The sequence below is a fragment of the Aptenodytes patagonicus genome, chromosome 1 (assembly GCF_965638725.1).
Source record: "Aptenodytes patagonicus chromosome 1, bAptPat1.pri.cur, whole genome shotgun sequence".
NCBI classification, from domain to species: Eukaryota; Metazoa; Chordata; class Aves; order Sphenisciformes; family Spheniscidae; genus Aptenodytes; species Aptenodytes patagonicus.
In genome coordinates, this window is record NC_134949.1 from 39,594,819 (window position 1) to 39,606,096 (window position 11,278).

General features: G+C 43.8%; 1 protein-coding gene across 1 annotated transcript; it reads right to left on the reverse strand.

The window, feature by feature from the left end:
- Positions 1 to 201: 201 nt before the first annotated feature.
- IL22 (interleukin 22) lies at positions 202 to 2,318 on the reverse strand. Its single transcript, XM_076328657.1, has 5 exons — positions 2,115 to 2,318; positions 1,254 to 1,319; positions 1,014 to 1,157; positions 731 to 796; positions 202 to 315 (listed from the first exon to the last, which is right to left on the reverse strand). The coding sequence occupies exons 1-5, from the start codon at positions 2,316 to 2,318 to the stop codon at positions 202 to 204; spliced, it is 594 nt and encodes a 197-aa protein (XP_076184772.1).
- Between the last annotated feature and the right edge of the window lie 8,960 nt (positions 2,319 to 11,278).

Sequence of the window (11,278 nt, forward strand, 5' to 3'; positions counted from 1 at the left end):
GAGCTGCAAACACTGTCCTGGAGTTTTCATTTTCAAAGAAGGCAGCAATATGCTTCCTGTCTGTGCCCACCTAGTTTGCTATTTTTGGCACAGGTAAAAAATATACTGCATTGGGGGGGGGGAGGTCCACAATAGTTAATCAATTTGAGTTCCAGCAAGAGTTTTTCAGAGACATCTCCTCAAGCCTGATCTGAAATTCTTTTAGTTTTTCTTCTTGTTCCATCCCTTCTTTGGAGCATCAGTACAAGCATTTTCTATGTAGTCAAACAGTAAATCCAGTTCTCCAATGGCTTTAGTCTTTCCATTCTCTCCCAGCTAGAAAAGAGCAAAACGTAAGTTTTACATCTCGTTATTTCTCAGAAAATTGAAATTAGGCTTGTCACAGAAACTGAACCGAGAATTTACTCTCCTTATTCTCTCAAGTAGTTCTATTAGAGTCATTATACCATAAGATATAAACTAGCTCATTCAAATCCAGTCTAGCATCTACAGTTACCTGCAACCTGACTTCTGAAGGACAATTCTAAATTACCATAACACATGCAGAGAGTTAACAGGACAAGTGAAGGAGGGCTGGAATTGGAAACATCACTAATCCCCTCTTTAATGCCCCTGCAGGCTTCACCTTCTAACTAATCTCCAGAGTTTGTTTCATAATTAGGTCAGCCTTAATCCAACTCAATGACTGGGGTTTGGAACTGCCCTTTTTAAATGTTGGGAAAAAATGTACCTGTTTCATTTTGCTCTTCATTTCTTCCAGGTTCTTTTCAATGTGGTCTCTGAGTCCTGAGGATTTCTAAAAAAAAGAAAACATCCAGACATAACATTGGCATCTGTATGCAACAATGTGCTTTTTTTTTTCTTTTTCACACCTTACTATCAACCTTGAGTTCGATATTTTTGATCTGAGGTTTCCTTTCATATCACTGCCTTTTGCCGCTGTTTGCAGCATTCTGAGATTCAGGAGCAGCGACAAGAGTCACGAGAAGGGAAAGAAACCCAACTCTACTCACACATCTGCTCAGCTCCGAGTTCAGGGATGCCAAGAACTGTGCCACCTCCTCAACATAGGGGTACTGGTCCTTGGCCTCGGTGAGGAGGACATCTTTCACTACAGTCTCCACGATCCTCTTCATCATGTAGCAGTGGTTGTTTTCCTATGTATGCAAGTAGGAGGTCACGTTAAATCATGGCAAGAGATCAATAAGTGCTGCAGAAGGATGCAAAGAGCAGCCTTCTGGTGTAAGACTTACCTTGACGTTAACATAGAGTTGCTGCCCAATGAGCCTGTTGTCCGTGTCCTGGTCTGAGACCCTGGCCTGAGAAGGAAAAAAAGAAATGTCAGGTGAGGATGGGAACCTTACCCAAAAATTAATAATAAACCCTACGGTTTTCATCAGTAATAGTGGAGGTGAAATGAGGGAATGGGCACCATAGACAGCCTGTTACAGGTAGGTAAGCTTGGACATTGTGTCTGTTTCTCCCCTTAATTGGGTGAGATTCAAGGTCAGTATCACTGGAAAATAAATAAGCAGAAGTCTGAATTCCTGTCCCCCTCTTAAATGTCAGATGTCATAGTGGTTATGATGACTAAACCAGATGCCGCAGGTGGCCGACCTCATGGCAGCCCACAGCGCTGCTGGGAGGTGCTGCAGCGCTTGATGGCGTACATCAGAGGGGACCTACCCATGGTAAAATCAGCCAGGAAACCTGCCCAAGCAGAGCACTGTAAGATGCCTGAGGAGCTGCCTGGCCATGGCTAGAGTCACGGGCAGGCCCAGCTCCAAATGGACTGGGTAAACAGAGAAATTTAAGCTCATGTTTCACAATTGTCCCAGTCTAGCAGCAGCCGCTTGAGAGAAGGATCTGTGCTGTGCCAGGGGCTGCCTTTCCCTTGGGGAGCAGGAAGAGGAGAGGCAGCAGCTTCCCCCGGCTACACAACCAGCGGGCAACACACCCACTCCACATGCCCAAGCTCTGCCTTACTGCAAATGCATGTTTTTTCTGGAGAAAGGCATGAGAAAGAGAGAGGAATGCTGAAGGCGAGAAGCCAGGGCACTGGCCGAGGAGGAGGTCCTCAGATCCTGCCACGAAGGACACATGGGTTACTGTACCATTTTAGCCAAGGTATAGGTGCGATTCCTGATGTAGGGCTGCTGGAAGTTGATCTTCCTGAGCCTGCAGGCATGATGGGCAGTAGAAGCCAATCCTGCCCCTTTCGGAGGCAGAGGGCTGGTGAGAAGAAGAGGGAGACAGCAACAGCAGCAGAAGACAACCCATCCTGAGAAGCTCTTGGTCAAGGTTTGCAGGGAGGTCATGGCTCACGATCCAAAGAAGTCGTCTGTCCCAGCAGGTTGCAGCTACAGCACTCAGCACTGATGAGAGAGAGTAGTGTTAGCATTAGGAAGAGGGGGCAAGGCAAAGTGAGAGAGGCACGAAGGCTGCAAGCCTTACCTTTGCTGTGATTCTTGATGTGCTCTGCAGGAGGTGAAGTGCACCTTATATAGGGCCACCAACATCTCTCTCAGCTTTTTTTTTTTTGGGTGCTGGTGGTGAATTAAAAATGACATCAGCAAGTCTCTTACTTTCCAGTATCCTCTTCTGAGAACTATCTAACCACTACAAAACCCACAAATACAACTTCAAGGCCATTGTAATCTTTAGTTTCTTATAAAATAAACCAAATCTTAATGCGGGGCAAAGCAGGGGCTTTTACCAGGGCAGGAATCCTGAATTCTGTTTGCATAAAAATACTCGAGAAGTTTATGGGTTTGTGCCTTCTGTTCTGATTGCAACACACTAATTGGATTGGCAATTTGATGGCAGATAATGCAATTTATATTAATTTTTATTCATCTTCAGTGGTAAAAGACTGGTGCTCCGCTGGTGCTGACTGGTATACGCAAGTGGTCAGAGACTGCACCAGACCCAAAGCACTGACCACCTACAGTTCCTACCCTGCAAATACCCTTTCCCACACAGTGTCCCACTGGAGTCACCAGCCATCTGCCCATCACTGTGCAATCCTCTCTCAGAGATCAGAAACTGGGTAGGACCAACACGGCATTTATCACATCCCTGATCTCCAAATTCCCATTTTCCAAAAAATTATCCATATTCCAGGCTGTAACCAGGGGTAGTGACCAGAGCCGTGGTCATGCACTTACTTATCCAGGTGATTTCCATGTTCCTGACCCTGTTCTGCTAATGTAAAGGCAATGCTGCACCTTCAATCTGAAATATTATGCAGGGTGCTAAAGGGAAACTGTGGTCTCTTTAGAGAGTAATTTGCAACCCAGCTGAGATGGTAATGCATGAGGACACAAAACTGGTACAAATGCAAACTCCTGGTTGTCTGATACCTACAGGGCACACAGGTGACAAATGTGAGAAATCAGTCCTGGAAAACCAAGGCTCCAGCTCTGCCCCTGAGAGCAAACAGGGGCATCGCTGGGGCTGGGCTTCACCCCTCATGGCTGAGGTTCTCGGGACAAGAGCCATAACCAGCCTTGTCCCGTGGGCTGAAATGCCCAGCTCTTTTGCTTATACCTGAAAGGAAGCAGATAAAGGCTGGCTGGCACCAGGTTTACGCTTTACCTTCCCCTGATGCATCCCCAGCAGGAATTCATCTCTCCATGCCTCAGGCCTGGCTCAGTTGCCCTCAGATACCTGCCACATCAGCTATGCACAGCTCTGTACCCTTGAAGATGCAGGCCCTCACCCTGGAGCCATCATCACCACGTACCTTTCCATGCCCCTCTCAGGGTATCCCACCCATTCCTATGCCTGGCCTCCGACAGCAGTGGGCAGCAGAAAACAAGTCTGGAGCCAGGATGTCGACAACCTGGTTCACACCTCAAATGTACCACAAAGCTATTCAAGAACATGTTTATAAACTCTTTTCCATAAATATTTCATTTGCCAGGCTAGTAGGCCCAGTGGGGGAGTAGGTTAATGAGAAGATGGGAGGCTGAGTTATACTTAGTCAAAAGATAGACATTAAAGACCAAACTGGGAGAAATCCAGACAGAGAGGCTGTTTTGAAGGATTGGCCTCCCCTGAAGTGCAATCCCACAAACTCCTCTCCAGGTGTTAAACACAGTCTGATAACCAAAGTCTGCTTCTAACTGAGGTTTCTTGCACTTCTCCACCAGCTCATCCAGCAGAAGTCCCAACCCCATAACAGAACCCGTGAATGGGCATTCGGACCTTCCCTGAGGGGCGAATGCAGCCCCCCTCCTGGTCCAGACCCCCTGTCCTCCCGCCCTTCTGGATCTCACCTCTCCATCCCTTTGGTCACTTACTCTTGTCAGACACGGATCCAGCTTGCCTGACCTCTTCTTGTGGCTCCGATCCCATGGAAAGGGTTCGTGACCTGGGTAAGCAGGTGCTGTGCCACTCGCATCTGTTCAAACGGCTGCGAGGAGCCCACCTGGTCCCAAGCTTCCTACACCTCCTGACAGATATTTAAACAGCATCAGGCACAGGGATGAGGAATTAGATGCTGAATCTTTCTTCTGCCCTCTTATGCAGCGATTACAGGATCTCTTCTCTCTGTCTTCTCTAGTGTTAGAAACCATACACTGGGACCTACCTATTTTCATAGAAAACGTTAAGTTAGACTTGATAAGGCTTTCTTTCTGCCATCTGTTGTTAGCCACCTTTCTCAGTCATACTACTTTTTGGCTGTGCCAGAATGTCCTCCTCCTGACGCTTTAAAAAAGCTTGATTTCACTTGTTTAGTTTACCTCCCTGCCTCTGGTATGACACTGAAATGCTAAAATGCCTATTGTAAATTTGTTAATTCCTATTTCACAAATTCCCTTTTTATGACATACCTAAAGCCTTCACATTATTTAACCTTTTGTTTGCAGTTGTGAGTTGTAATAACCTATCTTCCATCCCTCTAGCTTGCTGTGAGTATGGTCCAGCCCAAAAATGAATGTTCAAAATCTTGCTGGACACTAATTTTAGCAGACTGTCCCCTGCTCATCACTCCACTCCTGGCCTCTTCCTAACCACCTTCCACCAGATGACTGTTTGTCCTGGAGGTACTACTGAGTTATGGTATAGCCACAGTCATGGCTGCAGTTATTCCCTGTAACATGTCAAGAGAATTTCTTTGGAAGTGGAGATAGGCCTCCCGTTCCCAGGGTCTGCTATTCCTGTTATGAGATTGCATTGAACAAGGATGTGACTAGTCACTGCTATCACCTCTTCTGACTAGCTCACCACACCCTGGATGGGAGAGACACGTCCGGCATTACATCCTACGGAAAGATGGGGCTAGAAACCTGCACAGTCCTACCACTGGATCTTACTCCAGTCCTCAGCTGAAGTCCAGAGAGGGAGGAAGGAATCGGAGGCTTTTCCGCTGCAGTTGAGGAAGAATTCTCTTTCTTCTTGTTTGAGGAGGAAATGCAATAAACTGCTGAAAAATCGGGGCTTGAGCCAGCACTGAAGGTGAACCTTGGAGCAATTTGTTTACCCAGACACCCCTCTCCAAACAGGCTGCTCTGAACTGTAGAGTTGGCAGAAGAGATCAGTGGAAGAAAAGATGCATTTAGTTTAAACTGTGGTACCCTGGCTGAAACCATCACTGGTGGGTCTTACTTTGGGGAGAAAGGATAAAGTGGAAAAACCACGTCTGAAGAATGGGTCTTAAAAAAGCAGCCTTTCTCACTAATTCTCTCCTACGTTAACATTGTCAAGTATTCTACCAAGTGGTATGGGAACTGGTAATTTAGTAATTTCTCTTTGAGCCTGAACTACTGATGTCTTATGATACATGGTAGTCCCAAGCTTTTCTTTATAAAACAATGTTCTCTTGGGGAAAAAAAAAAAAACTGAAAAAACAAACAAATGAAAAAAACCAACCCCCCAAAAAAGACCTCTCCAAGCTCAAGGTGGGGGAGAAGAAGAGTGAGGAGGAAAAAAAGGAATTTTCCTTTTTAATTTTATGACTTTTTGTAGATTTAATGTTATTTTTAATGTTTGAGGCTAGTAGCACTGTTTAAAATGTAAAATTCTTACAAGAAAACATACCTGCTATGCTTTTAATTAAAAACTACCAAAGACCTCTGAACTTCTATAAAGTACCCTCTGCACTGTTTTTTATGTACAATTAATTTTAAAAATTTTGAAATTGTTCACAAATTGTATTTTCTCCCCAGTGCCATCCCAAGAATTACAAGTCTATCCTATCACTGACCTCACCAATAAACTTCTAAAGTATAATTACATGGAGTTTCCCTAATTCATTAAGAAACCATAGCGGTTGAATATTCTCGACAATGACTTCTTGACCCATATCGAAGACAGAGGATTTTTTGAGGACGACTGGAACTCTACATCACGTCTGCCTCAAAAACCACAGACACTTCCTTCTTACTTTGAATGAGGCCACAGGTGAATAACCAATATTGTACTTTGATGTTCATCTGTTGTGTACCATCACCAGCATGCTGGCATGCGGGAATTTTCTTGAGCTTTAATACATTTTTCTGTCAGCTAGGATTATATTGCATTATTAGAAACGTCTTCAGGATTGGACACTGGGCTAGAAACATTGTCAAGAGTAGGCATGTGGAAGACCGAGCCTGTGTATCGTCCTCTTGGGTCTTTTACCTGGCGATTAAATTCTCCCCCCCCCCCCCCTTAAACATCTGTACGAATGGACCACAGGTCACATAGTGCCTAAAACTGAACAGGCAATCTATCTGGAGACATCCTCAACTTTCAGGTCACACTCATCACCTTCACTTTGTTCTGGCTCATTTGTGAGCTAGTTCGTTGTGTTTTATCTCAGTTCTTCTCTGCCTTTGCCTAGACTTTCAAGCTTGAAAAGATCAAAGCAGACTTAAAACATGTTTCAGCTCAAGCTCCATTGGAGCCTTATTTTAGTCGCCTCTCTGCCCAGCAATGAAAACATCAGTAATGGAAGTTGATTCTTCTTTATAAAACTTGAAAATAAGCTTTTCTGTAATTCAGCCATTCATTATGGAAACATCCTAGTACAGAGGCAAGTGTCTTCTGGGCATGATCATTAGGAATGGCAGAAGGGATTAATTTTCTATAGAGGAAATTATATCAACACAGATATTGGGAGAGGACATACAGCATTTTTGCTTTTTTTATGATAGGTTTGATGTTGTGTAAGACACCGTGAATCTTTTGGAAGGAGAAGTAGTAGTATTATTAAAATTGCTTAGCCTGGGAGTGTTAGGTGACTTTGGAAAAGGCTCTTGTGTCAGATCTCAGTACAGACACTGCTGACTCAGACTTTTTGCAGAGGATGTGCGATTCACCTTCCTCCCCTGACAGTAACACTTGTTACACAGTGAGCAACACATTTCCTCTGACAGTAACACTTTTGCTTATATATCTGGTATTTCATCAAACATCTTTGTTTCTGTCCTTCACTTGGTTCTGTTACATTATTTCTGGGTCTCCTAACTGTAAGATGCTATATAATAAACTTCATAAAATTGGTATTTCTTATCATAAAGAAGGGAACTAATAGTTCATTGTGGTCTCAATTTTAAATTACGTTCTGGGACAAAAAAAACTTGGTTTAAATAACTATATTCTCTCCTCAGAAGTACTGACGTAGTGGCGCTCCAAAAGCAAGCCACCCAGAGACACGTTGAGACGTTATACAGATACTACCGATGTCACCACTGCTACGCCAGGACCACTGATGTGGTAATTTTATTGCAGTGCCAGGAGGATTCAGTGATTAATATGAAAACAAACAGACAAAAAAACCCCAGTGTCAATGGAAGCGCAACAGATGTTAGTCCAGTGGTCCTGCCTCTACAGACAACTGCTGCCGACATCAGTAAAACATAAACAAAAATTTTAATAAGACTTGTCAATAGGAGCCATCACTTAGCTCACGCAGACGGGAGAAAAGATAGTTCAGACCTTCTTAGTGCATGCAGCCTCATGCCACCAACGGCACCACTGTTAACCCTTCCACCAGATGGCTGGTTCTTTTAATCCAGAGCGTAAAATCACGCATGTATTATGAGACTCTGTCACTTTATATAGTGACCTACATATATCCAACTATGTCTTGCGAATAGTCAGATCAGGTGAACTGAAACTTCTGTGCTTCCTGTTAATGTGGTGTGCTTGCACAGCAGTGACTCAGTGACATGGCAAAGTGGAATTACTGACACAGTGTATCTTAAAGAAAACCACTCTAACTGGGAACAGCATTTTGCAAGCTGGTTTATCATCCAAAATTCAGTGACAAACAGTTACTCAGATTAAGAAATAGGCCCAGCATTATGCACCTTGATTTACCAACTACCATCAGTTTTATCATGTAATAAATCCACACCATCTTGAGTAGTCAAGTCATTTTGAAGGGAAGCAACGTTACTTAAGGTGAAGTACTTGTGCCCAGACACTGCCCGTACACCAGCGCTTCCATTAAGGCTCTGAGCTCAGCATCATCTCCTGAAGGTAAGCGCCTGGCTGCTCAGTTATTCTGTACAACAGGGATGCTAGAGAAGGTGGTGACAGTTCCCATGTTGTTAACAGTAGTCTTCTAGTTAGTATCCATCCCTAGGAAGTCAACAGCCCATGCCCCAGCCCTTCCCCAGCCCGAGGTTATGCTATTGCCCATCTCCCAGGAGAGCCTCTGAGCGAGTTTCCTGTTGGAGTGGGACTATTGTCAAGAACATGAGATTTATGGGGCCAAAAGGAGACCAAACAAAATAGCTGCAGCCTAGCAATTAGGATGCTGTTTTCCTGGGTTATCTGTTTTTAGCCACATGTCGTGTAAGCTAAAATACATAAACAGGCTGGAGCCAGCTTCCCACTGGAAACACAAAGAGCACGCTCCTCACGAGAGCACTGTTCTGGGAACTCATGGACCCACTCCAGCCGGGAGGTACCAGCCCTCGGCAGGTTTCCCCTAGCCCCACAAGAGACCTCGGAGCGAGAGCTGGGCACCCAGCTCTCCAGAACAGGGTGCATCCACAGATGCCTATATGTGTGTGTCACACCAACCCAGCGACCAGAAAGGGACCTAGGAAGGGAAAAATCCCGAAGTCCAGGCTTTCTGGATCTTGTTAGCCATTCCTATTCTACTTCAAGTCTTGAAGTAGGTGCTTTGGAGACATGCCAGCACATGACAGTATTAAACAAAGTCACCTTGAACAAAAAACTATTTTTTTTTTTATATATATATATATATATGCACACACATATGTATATACATACAAACACACATACAATATGTGTGTATATCAGATATAAACATAGTTTAAAGGAAAAGCTTTGAAGCCCACTCAAAACCTGCACGTCACTGCCTTAGTTACCTCAGGAAAGGTAAACTGGCATAAATGTGAATCAGTCACATTTACAAAGCTGATACACACTTACCAGAAGACTTTACTAAGACCTCTGACGAAAGTGGGGGAGTGAGAAGCTTCAGTTGTCCTTTTCCCTTCCATTGAAGAGCTGTCTGCACTAAGGAGGATTTGCTGCCACGACTGTACCACCAACCTTCCCCTTCAAAGAGCAAGCTCATACCAGCAAACGAGTGCTTTTGCTGTTAAAACTTTTATTCCAGCCCCATGAATGGAATAAACTGATCTGACAAAAGGTGTGTAAGCTGTGAACACTATCAGGCCTTGCTCGCCTTCCCAAAGGACTGCCAGTTTCCAGGTGAATCTTGTGCAGTTCTCAGTCCTCCAACCTAACAAGACGCTGCAGGACCACCGAGTGCCGTCCTTCACAGACAGGCAACAGGCTTATTATCTGGCAAGACGTGAAGGCTTTTGAGAAGCAACAGACTGGAATCAAGCCTCCTCTTTGTGGGCTCGCTGGGGGAATGCTTTATTGGCAGGAATACTGGGTAAAGGATGGCCTTTTCCCAGCTGGCAGTGGTCAGTGAGGAAGAGTTGGCTTATTTACTTCTACAGGTGGTTGAGAGCTGTGAACCCCCAACAGTGAGATTCACCCAGCAGGTATACCCAACTTGGGAACAGGACCTGAAGACAATTCAACGCTTATTGACTAGGTCCATTATTAATGTGCTGGTTTTGTAAATCTTGACCTTAAGTCAACAAGCTCCCAAAGCTGTTTATTCCTTAGATGTATCTCCTATTGGCAACTGCCTTCCTCCTTGTTTATCTACTTGGTCTCTCCACTTCAAGGTTTCTAAGATTTCCTTGACAGAAAACAATACACATTCACTGTACAGCACACATTTGTAATTATTAATAAAGGGTGGACTTTTGAACCTTTTTTCCATGTTCAGCTTGCTGGAAAACACAACAGGAAACATGTTTGAAGGTTGGTCTGAAACACTCAGCGAAACAAAACAAAAAGCCCTCTTGAACTAGATAAACAACAATAGCAGAAAGCAGGCACAAAGGATTTCGTATCTGCCTTGAAAACTATAGAAGAGCATCCTTCAGAAGCTTTGCACTAGCATTACTCAAAAAATGTATTTTGTCTACATTTCCCTTAAATACTTCTGTCCAAAAGTAAATTCAATTAGAACATTTCAGACAAAAGCTAAAATTTGTTCAGATAGGAAATAATGTCATGATGATGTGTGGGACACCAGGGGCTTCCATTCTCAACTCTAAATTGGGTTTGTACCCCCATGCAACAAAAATGTCTCCCTTCTTTACCACTATTTCTACAGAAATCAACACACATGTACCACACAGCACAACATGTAGCAGACCTACCCAGATGCACCAGACTCATAGCGCAATACTGTAAGTGAAATTGGGACATACGCTGTTATAACATCTATGACTTACAGGCCTCAAAATCAGGCCTGCACAAAAACTCTTGACAGAGCTGTCAGATAGCCAGGAATCGCAGGCAAACCTAGAAAAACAAAAATAAAAGTTTTAAAAAGAGGATTACAGGTACCACAGAGGAGAAGTAATGGATGATTAGAGCTCTCTCGTCATGAGAACCAGGAGAACGTGTTGAATATGAAGAACATAGACAGAAGACACCCAAATTAACCCACCCGCAATACATTGCAGCAACATTCCCTCCTAAACAAAAATATTTCCATTTTCTAGCCATTAAGTTTTCTACTATAAAACTATCATTTTAGAGGAAAACTGGAAATTTTCATAGAGGCTGTTGCACACAAATACAATTTCCCTTTCAGCAGAAACTTTCTGACCAATTATAACTTACATATTAAGTACATGCCACAGAATAATCCCAGAAGTCCTCGAGATAAAATAAAATACCTCGATTTGTTTCAAAAAACTCCACTGGTAGGAAGCTA

Excerpts from the sequence above, each read along its gene's own strand:
- IL22 (XM_076328657.1), bottom strand. The coding sequence starts at position 2,318 with ATGACCTCCCTGCAAACCTTGACCAAGAGCTTCTCAGGATGGGTTGTC. Across the intron at positions 1,320-2,114 it reads CCTATACCTTGGCTAAAATG|GCCAGGGTCTCAGACCAGGA; the intron begins GTACAGTAACCC and ends TTTCCTTCTCAG. Across the intron at positions 1,158-1,253 it reads AACTCTATGTTAACGTCAAG|GAAAACAACCACTGCTACAT; the intron begins GTAAGTCTTACA and ends TTGCATACATAG.